General features: G+C 32.6%; 1 protein-coding gene across 1 annotated transcript in view; it reads left to right on the top strand.

Moving 5' to 3' along the window:
* The window catches only part of Rok (Rho associated coiled-coil containing protein kinase), a 165,139-nt gene that overhangs the window by 88,418 nt on the left and 60,797 nt on the right, over window positions 1–15,924 (top strand). The window contains exons 13-20 of the mRNA XM_085807766.1: window positions 2,327–2,415; window positions 6,486–6,603; window positions 6,721–6,960; window positions 9,190–9,355; window positions 9,562–9,668; window positions 9,778–9,928; window positions 10,053–10,213; window positions 13,794–13,978. Of these exons, the coding sequence (XP_085663892.1) occupies window positions 2,327–2,415; window positions 6,486–6,603; window positions 6,721–6,960; window positions 9,190–9,355; window positions 9,562–9,668; window positions 9,778–9,928; window positions 10,053–10,213; window positions 13,794–13,978 (1,217 nt within the window). The remainder of the gene's footprint in view (window positions 1–2,326; window positions 2,416–6,485; window positions 6,604–6,720; window positions 6,961–9,189; window positions 9,356–9,561; window positions 9,669–9,777; window positions 9,929–10,052; window positions 10,214–13,793; window positions 13,979–15,924) is intronic.

Raw genomic sequence — 15,924 nt, 5'->3', positions numbered from 1 at the left:
TTGACTATTCAATGCACTACAGCCACGTCTATACCTCCCATGGTACTATCCACCATCTCACGGCACTTGTCTGAAGCAGGGTTACACTCACAGAGGCCTTTAAGATATTTGCCTTTGAGCCCACAACATCGGTGGAGTCATCTGGAGTGGTGTTGCAGCCGATCATCATGGCTGCCTTCAGATTGGCATTGTATAGTGGTCAGCGATGAATCCCGCTTCACTCTTGAAGCAGATGACCACTGTGTTTGTGTTTGGAGAGGACGGGGCTAGTGGTCCCAATCAGCCTTTGTTTTACAAAGGCATACTGCCATAACCCCTGGTGGGATGATGTGAGGTGCTATTTTTTATGACAGCAGGTCATCTTTAGTAACCCTCCGTATATTTTAACAGCTCAATGATATGTTGATACCATCCTGCAGCCGGTTGCATTACCGTTCATGGCACACCATCCTGGGGCCATTTTCCAAAAAGAGGCTACATACAGCTCTCATATCTCTGGACTATCTCCATGCTGTTGATACTCTTCCTTGGCCAGCAAGGTCACCAGACCTTTCACCGATCAAGCATGTCTGGGGCATAGCCAGATTCGGGCACAACAAAATATCACAGACCTGGAACAACAACTGATGACTACCTGGCAGAATGTGTCGCAGGATGACATTAGGAACCTCTACCACTCCTTGCCTCGACGAATTCAAGTATGCACTGCTGCCAGGGGTGGTTCGACCAACTACTAATTTGAACACTCAATGGGTGATTGTGAGCCATGAACAGGTACCATGACCTTGATTTTTAATCATTTTATTATCCGTATTTATGAGCTATACACATATTCCATTTCATCGAAAACAACCACTTCCTTCAAGGTGCTTTGATTTTTTTTTTTTGCAAATGAGTGTATCTAGTTTTCTCAGAGCGGTATTCGTCTACTCGCATTAGTTGATATATGTCTGGCCTCTTATTCGATGCTACCAAAACATGACATTTTGTGAGCTAGCTAAAGAATTTATAGTATGTCTAGGACATACAGGATCATCCTGGATAGTGTTAAGACTGCTACATGATACAGGATTATCCTGGATAGTGTTAAGACTGCCACATGAAGTGGGATTTATGTAAGATGTCCATTATGTTCTTTCCATGAAAATCTGCATGCATAGATGGAAGCTGTTATCATCAGTTTGTGACCAACACTAGACTTAACAACAGTAGTTAGACGTTCTCTTTAGTGATGTCACTCTGCAACAACTAATGCACTTTTAATCTTTCAGATGAAATTACATGATGTAAGCTGGCATAATTTAGAACAGATGCACACGTGTTAATATCATTTCTAGTTAGCGTTCACAGCAAAATCCTTGATCTTACATTCTCAGGTGCATGTTGCACTTAAATTTCTTCTAATGCAAAGCAGCGTTTGAGTGCATGCAACAGCTTTAGTGCAAGAATGCCTAGAAATTCAGGGTATTGTAGTAGTGAGATGACCAGCAAGGCCTTAATTTAAATCATTTCAGTTTCTCAAATAAATTCATGCTTGTGGCTGCTGTTACATGTATGAGACTTAACTGTGAAACTGTTAGTATGGATCAAGACAGTGTGAGGATTATGGTGCACCAGATTAACATCATCTTGGTATCCCCTCCCATGTGTCTGTAAATGTGGTTTGCATCACTGTGGATTTTCAGGAAGCCATTGCTCTTAGTGCTTTTGCATTTTAGCATATTATATACTGATGTCTCTTTGTTATTTTTGTCCTAAAGTCTTTTGCAGCTCATTTAAGTATTGCTGATGTTTCCAATTTTTGGTTTTTGTTACTTAAATTGTGCATCTCATTGTTGTTTTCTCTAAATTCTTCAACTGATTCATAGGTGAGTATTTCTTTTTCTTCAGACATTTTTATTAAATTTTTCTGCTGAAAGTTCATTTCTGGAAAAGATTTGTGGATAATTTTCTTTTCATAACTCTAGCAATGAACAAGGCATAAATTAATTTTTTTTTGCTAATAATATTGAATCTAATAGGTAATATCATCATCATTGTTGCACTTTTTATACATACTTTATTTTAGGCTAAAAATATTTTAGCCATTAAGGTAATTATTTTGTAACAGTTTTAAATTAGTTTTTTTCTAATAATAGAATTTTATGTAATTTCAAAAATAAGTAAACTACTTGTAGTTGAAATTTATATCATTACCTATGAGATAAAATATATATTGTTGATTATGCTTTAAAACTTTTCCTTATTTATTTTATAAAATCTTATTGACAGCATATTTTTAATAAGATTTTATAAAATAGATAATATAAATATTATTATTGTTTAGTGTGTTGATTCTCTGAAAAAAATAGAAAAATTGGAAGAAGAAGTGCACAAATTGAACAATATGAATGATGATTTGGAACGCAAATACAGGTATGAGGTTTGTGATCGGACATATTAAATTTTTATTTGTAGAAAGTTTCTTTAATCTTGTTTTTTGAAATTGAATATATGCTAGTGTTAAAAAATTAAGGATGAGGTGGAGAAATTAGCATAGAAGCAGAACAAGGCAACAGAATGGACCAAAAGACCAATCAGTAGATAGACTTGGGACTGATACTGTAGGGTATGTGCATATATGGCTCATGAACTTAGGAGAAGGGCTGTCATACACACATAATTTACATTCAGTAGTTCAGTGTAAGCTATTACACACTGTAAAGTGATTTCAGAAATGTTGAGTTTCTGCTACCATGTGATATGGCCTACAGGCAATCCAGGATATCATCAGAATGACTACTTGAGGCCCCACCATTGTGAAGTTGGAAGAAGTTTGAAATGTGTCAAGTGCAGTGGAGGAGATCAGAATGACTTACAGTTTCCGATTTGAATGTTTCACGGGCCTGGAGAGCATTTCAAATGGCAGGAACAGCTATTCAAGTGTTCAGGTGTAGTCGTCATGAATAACAATGGTAGCAGATTAGTGGTATAATGTCATGGCAAGAAGAGATAGGCAACAGACAGCAGGAAGTATCACAAGATACATACGATATCTCAGCATGATATCACATAGCGGGAGATATTGCAAGGCATATGCACAAAGCACATGACTACTGAACATTTGATATTACATTTTAATCTGGACAGAAGGCTACTCAAACATGGTCTATAAGCATGATGACCTGTGTGGTATGTGCCATTAATGCTGGTTTCTGTGGTGCCAGGAACATAAGAGCTGAATACAATAGTAGTTAGGAGTAGAGTGCTCCTTGTGGATGAGTGCCAGTTGAGTCTGATGAGCGATACTGGATGTGTACACATTTGGAAAGAGAAGGGAACATGCAATCACCTCTCCAACACCATCCAAATAGACCACTGGTGTCGCTGTTGTACAGAGGTTCTCTCGCTTTATATGTGTCTCTTTATAAATGTGCTGTAAGTTCAGACCCCCTCTTCATGGACAGCAGTGCTACATCTCATTGTACGGTAGCTGTCGCAATGCTCTTAGAGAGTGAAGCTACTCAATGAACAGACTGACCTGCTAGACCCCTGTACTTAAATGTCACAAAACACATGTTGGACCTTGAGATGTTCGACAGCACATGCCCAATTGCCAGCAGCAGTTCCACATCTGAAATTGGCACTACAGGAAGAATGTGTACGATACTTCAACAGCTCCCTGACAACCTTATTCCCAGAATCCACATATATTATAGCATTGTAGTCAAAGGGAATTATATCCCTTTCTAAAGACTGGATTTTTCTTGCCAGGCACCTGTTACCTGGACATTCTGTGAACATGGTCTTCTGTTCATTTGTGCTGAGAGCTGTCTTTTCAATAATTTCTTTTTTATCTTTTTTTTGCGCAATTTTGGTCACATGTCCCATATTTTCACATTTGGGGTTCTTATTGTATGATTTAGGTCAATGCAGATCACTTCTACATGACATTATGTTCAAACATTCATGTCATCCTTAAATTTTGCATGCTACTGTATGTGTGAATTATGCACTGAATTGAATATAATGATTTGGCATTTTTGAAATTATTGCACTAAGAGGAAAAGCGGTTTATATTTAAAATGCTTTCATGTTCATATTAACTCTATGTGCTAAAAGTGGTAAGAAAGATAATTAAATGTTCAAAATACCATATTTGAGCTGAAACAAAGTAAATATAATTTTGATAATGTGGTGTTAGGGAAAAATTAGTAAATTACTGTCATGTGTTTTTTTTAAATGGTAACTTGCTTATATAACAAACATGTATATACCCAGGTATACATGTAATACCACCCAAATTTATATTTTCTTAATTTTTGTTATGTCTGAAGTAATAATTATTCAATATGTGAAGGTAAGATAAAAAATTATGAGCAGTGCATTTAAAAGTTTGACTCGAATGAGCAGCATCAAATGTAATTTTAAGGACATATTTTGTAAACCCCCCTCCATGATGTACACTTAAAATCTGGTAATATTTGCATTTAAAATAGGATTTAAAGTATATTTTCTAAAACTTGTTTGAAACAGATGATTCATCTGACTATAAATATGATTCTTTTGATGTAATTTTTATTTTGGCTTCACTTTATCAGTTTTTAGGTGTGGAATATAATAATAGAGGATTTAGGTAGTGTTTTAAAAACACTCTGAACATGTCAAGTAAAGTTTTCGGAGAAGTATTTATAATAAAAATAATGCATATTTATAGTAGTTTGGTAATTCTCTCAATCACATTTTTGTCACTGGTTGTAAATTGAATGTTTATTTCAAATGACAGTAATTGAAACAGTGATAGTTTCAAATGACAGTTATGACAGTAAAACCTCTGACTTTAGCTGCTTTAACTAATGCAAAGTGCAAGGTACACAATTTTATGTTTTCCCTATTTTATTTTACCCATTCATGTTTGTAATTAATTTGCTTTTGAAACTAGTTGGAAAATGCTGTTAAATGAAACATTACTCTGCCTACATATCAGAATTAGCTTTAGAGTAATTTTATGCATCAAAACAAAATAATTCATACTAAATGCTTCATAATTCCACATTCTTTTCGTATAATTTATAATTGTGCTCTCAGATATTGCATCTGTTCTACATTTTTATATGCACAATTCAGGCATTGTTTTGTTCATTGATACAGAGAAAGTGAAAAGTAGAAGTTTTTTGATATTCTTTGACTTTCTCCCCCCTCATTTTGTAAGTATGCTTTGTGTTTTCCGAGTGCTGCCCCCCAAAAAAGAATTAAAAATAAAAATAAATAAATAAAAAATAAAATGAAAAATGAAAAATAGGGTTTAATATTCTTTGTCTTTTCCCCTTATTTTGTAATTATGAATTAAGTTTTCAGAGAAGTATGTTAAATTTTGTAAAGCCATTGGGATTGGAATAACTTTGTTTTATGTAGCACATTTATTTTAAAACTACTTTGTACTGAATACTATTTTGATAGCATTTGTTACTTGGCCATACTTTAAATCCAATCCAATCCATTGCATCTTCACTGTCAAGAGACTCATATTATGTAATGTTGGTAAAAATATTTTGTATTCCTTGCTCCCTCCAGATCTGAATACATTTAGTATCAAATATTAAATAAAAACTCAATTCACACTAAAGAGAAAACATGCTTGTTATAGATTATATTTCTGAAGTTTGCTGATCCAATTCAGGTCGATTCCCTTTCTTGTAAGGTCAGTTAAACATAAATTATTAGTTTTCCTGGAATTAAGACCTTTCTGTGTAGGACTTCTGTATACAATTTGCTGTGAAACAAATGTTTCAGTGGTGGCTGCAGGTTGTAAAGTGACCTGTCTAGCAGTTGGATAACTTTTTGAGAGGAAGCCTTGAGGAGAAATTAATCTTGTGAAGTTGTTATTTTTTTAAGACCTTGGCTTTTCTTCCGGGTAACAGTTTCAAACGTTTTGCTTTAAAGCAAATTTGTTTACTTGTACAGCTTTGCTCTAGCTGCTTAGTAACGGTTAAAAAAAATCTTAAAATATTTTTCAGGAAAGCAGAATTTGTCTGCCCTTAAGCATCTTTTCAGCTTCATGACTTTCTTCCATTGCTTGTAAATAGTTGCTGTTCTCTATTTCAGAGATTTTTCAAATGATATGTAAGTGTCATAAAAAACATTTTGGCCATATAAATACTAAAATTTAACTTTGGACTGTAGGAATTTGAGGAGAAGTATGCAATGTGCTTGCCACATCTTTGAATGGTGATGTACCATTATTTGCATTTCTGGAATAGATCAATCAAATTAGGAAATATTTTTAGATGTGCATTTTGCTTGTGATTTGAAAAAATAAATTAGATTGATAAAATTGAAGTATTTTAATACATCTTAAAAGTTTTGGACATGAGAGATCTTTATTTTGTATTGATTTCTTATTATAAATTTATTGATTTGCTAATTGGATAATAATTATTTCATAATATAATGGTATTAGAATGATTTTATGCAATCTCTCCCCCTCATATTTTTACAACTTTTAGGTTTGCTTTGAATCAACTTGAAAATTTTGTGAATCAACAGGAAACGATATCTGTGATACAAAGTGAAAATCGAGAAATGGAGAAAAGTATTGCTATGCTGAAGCATGATTTGAAAGAGGTGATAATGCGTTTGATGTCTTTCATAATCATAAATACTAAATTTAATATCCTTATTGCATTTTATGTTTGTATTCTTTCCAAAATGTAGTTATATATGTATATGTATTTTATTAAGGTTCAACGGAAGTACGACAATGAAATAGAAAGTCGTCGGAAAGCGGAAGCTAAAGTACAGGAGCTATTCAGAAATTTGGAGCATGAACAGAATTTACGGGCACAGTTATCATCGTCTAACCAACAGATAAATGAAAAAGCATCAAATATGGAAAAGCAATTAAGGGAACTGAACGAGAAAATTAAAGTTGAATCGGACAACAATATGAAATTTAAGAAAGTGAATGCTGAATTGTTGCTAGTAATTATTTTCCTTTTAAATCAGTTTTCATTTTTTAGCGTACTCAGAAATGATGTTTGAAGGAAAAACTAGAGCATAACTATCGTTATCCTAAGTGAATTTTTTTTGTGCATGTTTATGTAAGCAGTTGATAAATTAGTTACCAAGGATTGACAAAGTTCATCAGAAGCTTCATTCAAATGCAATTGAAAGTTGGCATTAAATATCTAATACACTATAATTTTGATGTATAAGTAAATATGTAATGTAAATATTATGTGTCTGGTTAAAATGCTATTAAAAGTTAGTGGTATCCAATACATTTCTAATTCTAATAAGAATATATTTAATTCAGTATGGGAATTTTTTAATTTTTTCCCTAAACTGTATTTTACGATTGCCTATGGGTATTTTAATTGTAGTTTTTTTCACTTAAATTTGCTCAAAAGTGGTGTTTCTGTAATATTATTTTTGCTGCAAGGTTTAAGTGACCTCTTTGTAAGGAAATTTGCAGTGTAATTTATATTAATTGTTTAAATCGCAGTCGGTCAGACAAAGAAACCTGTAAGACTGTTTCGTAATATATGAGGGCTAAGCTTAATGTTTTCAGAGTGAATATTTATAAGCATGCATACTGTTTGTTATATAGATGCATTTGAAATTTGATGGCTGTCCCCCCCCCCCCCCCCCCGCACTCTTACTGTGAAAAAATGCTGAAAATAAGACACGTGTAGGAAGAAAAATACATCCAGGCAAAATTATATTAATATCAAATAATTATATATGCATAGTGACCCAGTGAATCATTTATTTATCTGTTTCATTTGCTGTATTAGATTTTCTTGCTTTGTGTTTGCTCATTTGTTGTGTTATTTTATGGTAAAATGCATAGCAGAGTTATAAAGAAATGAAAAAAAAATTCTTCTAAAGATAAATGGAAAATAATGTGCTGAACCCTTATTAAAATAATAAAAGATAAGAGACATTTTAAATTAATGACATACACAACTAAACTACTTAATAAAACACACACACACATATATACAATGGAGTGAAAATACTCCTATCAAAAGGGCTAATTTAGCTAAAACTAGGAATTTCAATTTGAAGTCAACATCAGTTCCAATCAACAAAGCAGTATGAGTACTAATACCTGTTGAAACTATCATGTTCCATATTGTTTGAAGGACAATTTTGCCTTCCCAATTCCCTTCTGGTGTAAGTACATTTAGAATCAGATGTTAAACTAAACCTCGACTCATTAGTAAAGATAACATGGGGCCACTGGTGTTCACTTCAATTATTGTGTCTTTTGCACAAATCAAAGGGATACCTCTTTTGTTTTGAAGGCAGTGAAACACATACCCGTGGCTTTCTGACTTCTGGACCTTTTTCATTAAGTCTTCCGTATGTAGTTTGCCATGATAATGATGTTAATTCCAGTGGCTGCTTCAAGCTCTGAACTTAATTACTAAGCTATAGACTTCCTGATATGATGAGTAGTTAATATCAGATATCAATCTTGAGAAGCAGTTTTTATTCATTTATGACCTTGTCTAGGCCCCCCGTATACAGTTCCTGAGTTCTGAAATTGTTTCTATAGCATAGACACGGTCTGTCATGAAATATTAACACATCAGACTGTTTCCATGATTTTTAGTCTTGCTTCTAAATGGCTGATGCCTACTTCACAGATTCTTCCGAATGATACTTTGGAAACATAGCAAACTGTTATGAGCCTTTAAACACTGAAGTCACATTCTGCATTGTAGAAATTCAGTCAGATATACCCTTTGTGCAAAGTGCATGATTCTCTCTCAGATATCATGTCTTTCGCACATTATGGGCAAAGATTGATTGCATTGATTGGTTGTTTCATGGAATATCATTATTTTTGGAAATGTAAAAATAAATTCAGACATGAGTGTAGATGTAAGTGGGTTTTGCATTCATTCAGTGTGTGCTTGATTTTGCTTTGGGATACTGTAGTTCATATGGCAATGACCAGAATTACCAGCTCATCCACATTATGAAGACTATGGTGAGCATTCACTCAACAATCATGTCTAAAAAATGTCTGTATGACAAGAGATGTAAAATTATATTGGGCCAAGGAATTACCTGTGCACTTCATAAAGAAGAAGCTTGTTAAAAACTTATTTTTGTTTTGCTGAAAAGTTTGAATTTTATTTTGGCTATGTTGTCTTACCTGGAAATGCACACATTTTACGTTTTTTTTTTTTTTTCCAGGGTAATGCCACTAAGGAGCAAACAATACAAGAATTAAATGATAAAATAGCACAGTTACAAAATTTAAATCTTGCTCAAGAGAGAGATATTCTCAATTTGCAAACTCAATTAGAACAAGGGCGTAATTCGTGGACACAAGCATCTGATAGGTCTCAAGAATTAGAAAGTATGTTTATTTCTTTTGTTTAAATTATGTAACATTGTATTGTAGGATTAAGAGAATGGCATGGAATTGAAAAATAGAAACCTTGCATTATGTAAATTTTACTATGAACTTCTTTTTGATTTAGGCATGGAGTACTCCATTTTATATAGTTGTTTAAATTGCACTTTTATCTCTTGTAATGGATATGTAATTTTATTTTGAATTAGATAAAAAGCACGCTTTGCAGTTAGACTTGGAAAGAATGAAAGAACGTGAAAATGCTCTAGTAGCAGAAAATCATGAACTCAATCACAAATTTGTGGAACTCGAAAAAGTAAATTATTCTTACGCTAAAATACCTTACTAATTAAAAATGATTTCTGAGAATTTAAAAAAGTTTATAATTAAATAAGTCCAACATATGTTATTTTAAATTCTTTTAGAATCATGCGATGTTAGTACTTGAATTAAAGAATCTGCAAAATAAGTTTAACCAGGAAGCAGCTGCACATCGCCAGGATATTGATACATTAACAGCTGATAAGAAAAGAATTTTGTCTTCAACTGAAGAAGCCAATCTGGAAGCATTGCAAGGTTAGATATTTAACTTGTTTTAATTTCCTATTGTTTACAACATTTTAAAATATGAATTTAAAGTATGTGTTTTGCATATTATTTTGTTTATATAAATGAACTTTTGAGAACATGTTTTTTCTAGCCCTTCAAGCAAAATTAAATGAAGAGAAATCATTAAGACATAAATCAGAGGCAATCATGCAAGAAAAGGAAAGACAGATATCCATGCTATCCGTTGATTATAGACAGCTACAGTTGCAGTTACAAAAGTTGGAGGGAGAATTGAGGCAGGAAGTTGAAAAGGTGAGGTTTTCGTTTTTTGTTTAGTTATAGAATATATCAGTGGTTTGAATCTATGTTCCGTGTGCACTTCCCTGGGGCTGCTCTGCTGATTCAGGAAAATAAATATAGGCATAATAAAATTAAATATAAGTATAAAGTTAAAATCAAAATAGCATATTTAGAAATTACATTCTGAAATGTGAAATTTACAGAGTTCATTTTGTGTCTGCTCTAGTAGAAAATGCCTACCATTCTTCGGAATTGCACATTCAAAAAACTTATGGTACATTTAAGATCCTTTGAGAATTCCTGGAATCTGCTTGAAACTTAGCTTCATATAAATACTGTAATATTATTATTACTGTATATATTCATAGTGATAATATTGTGCTTTCTTAGTAATTCATACACAAGTTTTCAGCGTGCTTGACTTCTGTGTGTAGTTTTATTATGTAGTAAGTGTATATTAATGAAGAAAAAAATAATAAAATTCATAAAATCATGACCTCTTAAAAGCAGAATTGATGTTTAGTAGACAGATTTGAGGTTAAGTATATGCTGGTATTGAAATTTATACAAAAAACAATTGCAAGTTACTTTGAGCAGTGTAATTTTATGCTCTTCTAATATACCAGTGGGTATAACAATGCAAGAGGAAATTGATGATTGTTTATTTTGACACAATTGTTCCTACATTTCAAAAAAATTAGAATGCCAAAGATAAGCTATTAAAATATGAGCTTGTGGAATTTGTCGGCAGTGGAAGAAACTGGTAAAATTTCTGCAAGATTATAGAGTTTTGCTTGAAGGTTTTTAAAGGGAACAACGAGGAAATGCGTTTTCTTGACAGCCACTGTTCCCAAGGATTGTATAAAGCCGAGTCTCCGCAATTGTGTGTTTCTTTTTTCTTTCTTTACAAAAAAATTTCAGAAAGATTTGAAGAATGTAGTAATTTAATTTTTTTAATGTGTCATGTAATCCTTATTTCATAATTCAAATTAGTAGTTTAAATTGCTAAAGCATGTTTTCTTGTCATATGTTGATAATGTTTACTGACTAAGATATTGGGAGTTTGAGAACGTTAAAAAAAAAGGGAACGTTAAAAAAAAAAAAAGGGCACGAAAACCACCAGCTTGGCTACTGATGAGTAACTTTTACTTTTTCACCTGTAAAAAGTCACCAAATGGCACTAAGATGGTTCTATTAATATGTAACTACTGAGTTATTCACAAATTTTAAATACTCAGAGGAGATAGTTCAAAATAGGATAATACTGCAGAATTTCTTATTTTTGTTTCATAAAGGACAACATAAAGTTAATGTATATTTTAGTAACAGCAAACCTGGCAAATCATATGTGCTTGTTTTTCAATTAACCACTTGCTAAATATAGGATCAGTATGTCACTTGTTTGGATTTTAAGAAGTTTTATTAATGAATATGCACAAAGAAAGCAAAATACAACATTTTACTGTTAAGGAATTAACATTTCAAGCAAATATGGATTGAATACTAAGATAGTATTTTGATGATTTCAGTTTTCAAAGTAATCACTCCATGATAGGCTAAAGGCTAATGATTGAGTGAAGAGAGAGATTGAAGAATATTAAAAAATGCACAAGTGGGAGCTATATTCTTTGGGTATCAAAATAACAAGATATGAATTTAGGTAAATGTGTAATTTTTAAAAAATTCAGACTTTATATGACATCTGTTTAAGAAGCCATTTATAATTTCCAAGAGTACAAAGGGGCAAGCAAAGGCTCTTTGGAAGTTCAGAAGACAGGAAAAAGATATTTTGAATTGTAACATTGTATTTTAATTCTCTGGTAGCTGCAGAAGGGCGATTATTTTGCAAATCGTGTAAGAACCATTATTGAAATTTGCTGCTGTAGACAGGCTATGTACTATGCGCAGAGAAATGAAATCTGAAGTGGAGTAGTAAATTAGTATTAGTATGATCAGGAAATCGTGAATTTCTTTGTTTTCAGCAAAATTCATCTCTTTTGCTGCTACACATGTGGAGTCCACTGTGAGAATGTCTCAAACAAAAGTAAAATACAGTCGAAACCCCATGTTACAAACTTTAAGCGACCAAAAGGTTATTTTGCGTATTAAGTGGTTTGCTGTATCTGATTTGATAAGGGGGGGATAGGCTCGTCTTTTAAAATAGTGCAAAAATTGATTGAGGAATGGGGGTTGGGATTCTGATTAGTACTCTCACATCTCCCAAAGGAAGTGAATTTAGAAGAAAAATCATATCAAGTGTTAATTATTATTATTATTACTAAATTTTGGGATTACTAAATTTACTTTCCAGTTTTGCATGTTAATAATTTTGTGTAATAAACTAGCATAAAAATCCCGATTTAGGTCATCCTTCCAATAACAAAATCTTAATCTAATATTTATATATTTATGATTGGTGTTAGTCAGGTAATGGTAGATTGCAGCTTCTTTGAATGGTAAGCTATTTCAACAGTACTTCTTCAATAAATGTGTGCATTACCTTTTTTAATCCCCTGAAGACCAGCACACAGAGAACGAAGCATAATCACGTGACCACAAACCCCCAGAAAAAGAATGTCACCATTGGTTCATGCATTTTCAGTAGTGAAGTCTAATTTTAGTAAAACAATTCATATAAAACCAACATTAATGTAATGACCTCAATTTTTGGAGTTATGTATTTAATATGCTAATTCTCTATATGTATTAATATAAAAAATATCACATTAATAGAAAAAAAGGAAACGTGATATACTAAAATTATAACTATAGACATGAAAAACAAAATTACAAATAAGAAATTTAGAAGGCAATTAAACAAGAATTATCTGTAGATAATAAAATTCCACTTTAAAAATTCTGTGTGTGTAGAATTATTCAAAATCAGGATCGACGCAAAGGACACGGATGCCTTTTTTCTGAGAAATGCCGAGCAAGTAAGATGAATCACACATCGAGAAAGCTGATGACATTCCCCTTCTGTGATAATGCTCTAGTGTTACTTTTTAATTAACCAGGAAAGCCTCTATTATTTTTTAAATAAATATAAATAAGGGCAGTGGTTTAAGAAGCATAAGGATGAATTTGAATTAACCTCCTGGCCACCTAAGTCGCTGGATCATTTGGGATGTCATGGAGCAGCAGCTCAGAGCTCCAACACCACCATGTTTAAATATGTTGACTTTGCATGACCGCTGCTTAGACACTTGGTACAACATGTCTTAAGTTATCTGCCAAGAACTTGTAGCATCCATGCCAAGGTGAGTTGTAGCTGTTGTGCAGGCCAAAGGTTGTGCAGTACGTTATTGAGTAGCTGGTCATAATGTCTTGATTCTTTGGTTTATAAATTTCATAGTGTATCTAAGTTTAACTTGAAAATGCTAGAAACATTAGCCTGGCAGTTGTGCAAAATCATGACATGTAGCTTACTGTATATTAAAATTTAGTGCATAGTAAATTTTAGAATATCTTAATTATTTATTTATCCATTTATATTTTGCAAATGACCTCTTTTGTATCAAAATTTATATTTTATAATTTGAAATTCTCTCTTGTATATTTGCGATTAATTTAATCTTTTTCTGTAATGTAGGCCAAGGCATTATCTGTTCAAGTGGAGGAAGAAGCATTCAAGCGTAATAATTTGCAATCAGAAATCTCCATGCATTTGTCAGAAATTAATAAGCTGAAATCAAAAGAAAAGCAACTTTCTAAGGAAGGACTCGAGCTAAGGGAAGCCAAGAAATGTTTAGAGGAAGAGTTGTATAAATTACGAACGTATGTTTTTTTCCCATTTTATTTTTTTATTTTTTGTTTCTTAAAATATAAATTACGTATATGTATGCGAAGTGGAAAAATAAGGGAGGTTTCTTTATCTTATGATTTCTCTGTCTGGTTGACAAAAATCAGATTGCATTTTGGATGTCTCAGATTTAGAAAATAATGAATTGATATTTGTTTGTAGAAGTTCTACCAGTAAAATACTGGTTCAGTAATCTTCATTCTAAAATAACTTAGTTTTGGTTCATTTGTTAAGCTCTGCTATCAGCTTTTAAAGCCAATATAAATGGATTTTAAAATTTTGTAAAATAGCGGCAGATGTACTAAATAATTAATGAACTGGCATCTAATGAAATAATACTTTTGCATGCATACATGCATTATTAATTTATTTTCATTATAATCTAATATGTAATTGCTGTTACATAGAATTCTTGACACAAGATTGAATCTTTTTTGGAATTGCATTCAATTCTATGTCTCAGGTTATGCCTAATTAATAGATTTTGTAAAATTTGCATGAGCAGCATCTTAAAAATAGTATAAAGCTTGTGTCTCCTTAGAAACATAAACTTTTAAAGGTGTTTGAGGAATTAACTTCAGGCCTTAGGCTGTATAAGACCCTTTATTCAATCATAAAATTAACAAATGATCCAACTTGGGTTACAAGAAGCCAACACTTCTGGCTTAATGGAAATGCATAATAAATAGCAATTTCGAGGTGTGTAGGTTAGTCTAACAGCTCACAGAATACTATAACACACAGTAAGAGCTCTCACCTAAAGTAATGGGCAAGATAAGCCTAAAGGCAAGAACACATCAATGCCACTAACGTAAGTCTCAGGTATAGGCTACGCAGACATGCTCTGAAAACTAACTTCCGAAACTGTTGCTTGAATAGTACTTCATTCTACCTTAATCGGAATAAACTCTCGCTATCTCATTTACATTCTGGCATGAAAAGCGTGGGTGAAAAGGAAGTAAATAGGAAAGGGTTTGCAACTTAAAATGAACTACAGTCATAAGTCGTTAATTCGGACACACATAATCCGGAATGATCTATAATCCGGACCTCAAAGCTAAAAACTTTCTGCGCATGCGCCATGTTTACACATGCGCATAGGCGTTTACGCATGCGCGTAAGACCTGTACGACTGCACATATGCGTGTGCGCAAGTGCAGAATACGTTTTCGCGTGCACGTTTTATGTACAATGGACGGTATAAGCTAAAATTTTCTAATTATCTATTTCAGTTAATGTTGACGATTGCGTTGTTCCTTAATCTTTGAATTGGATCCAGTTTATTATTTTTTGCAGACTGTAAGAGCAATTTTATAAAAGTAAACTTGAACTTTCGATTATGTCAAATAGAATTTCTGATGTTGGAGCTCCCAAAGGATCTACAAAACGAAAGTATGTTTCAATGTCCATCAAACAAAAAGTGGAATTGCTGCAAAAAATGGATAAAGACATGAAGAAGGTGACAGAGAGGTTAGTGAAAACGAAAAAATTTCGGTTGACAAGTTAGTCGGTATTCTCGGCACAGCAATTACGGGACTTGAACAGTGGAACTTTGTAACTGAACAAGAAATTATGTCTGTGTATAGAATTAAAGAGAAAGTATTATCACATAAAACGAAACAACTTAAACAACTCATATTGAAAGAAATGTTTAATAAAGTAAACAAATAAATATTAAGCTTTTTTTTTTGTAAATTTTGATACCCTTTAGATCATAATTGTTCTTTATTTCATGAATTACGGTTTCATATTTTTAATTTTAGAATTTCTGCATGCCATCTTACAAGATTTAAACTGATGATCTATAATCCGGAAAAATCGATAATCCGGAATCGCCGAGGTCCCGACGAGTCCGGATCAACGACTTTTGACTGTATTAGTTAAAAATAAATAAACCTCACATTAAAAATTTTAGCACTGT

Source organism: Stegodyphus dumicola, chromosome X1 (assembly GCF_044657685.1).
Source record: "Stegodyphus dumicola isolate Sdum_Otavi_A_Nest chromosome X1, ASM4465768v1".
Lineage (NCBI taxonomy): Eukaryota > Metazoa > Arthropoda > Arachnida > Araneae > Eresidae > Stegodyphus > Stegodyphus dumicola.
This window is presented reverse-complemented; position numbering and strand designations above follow the sequence as displayed.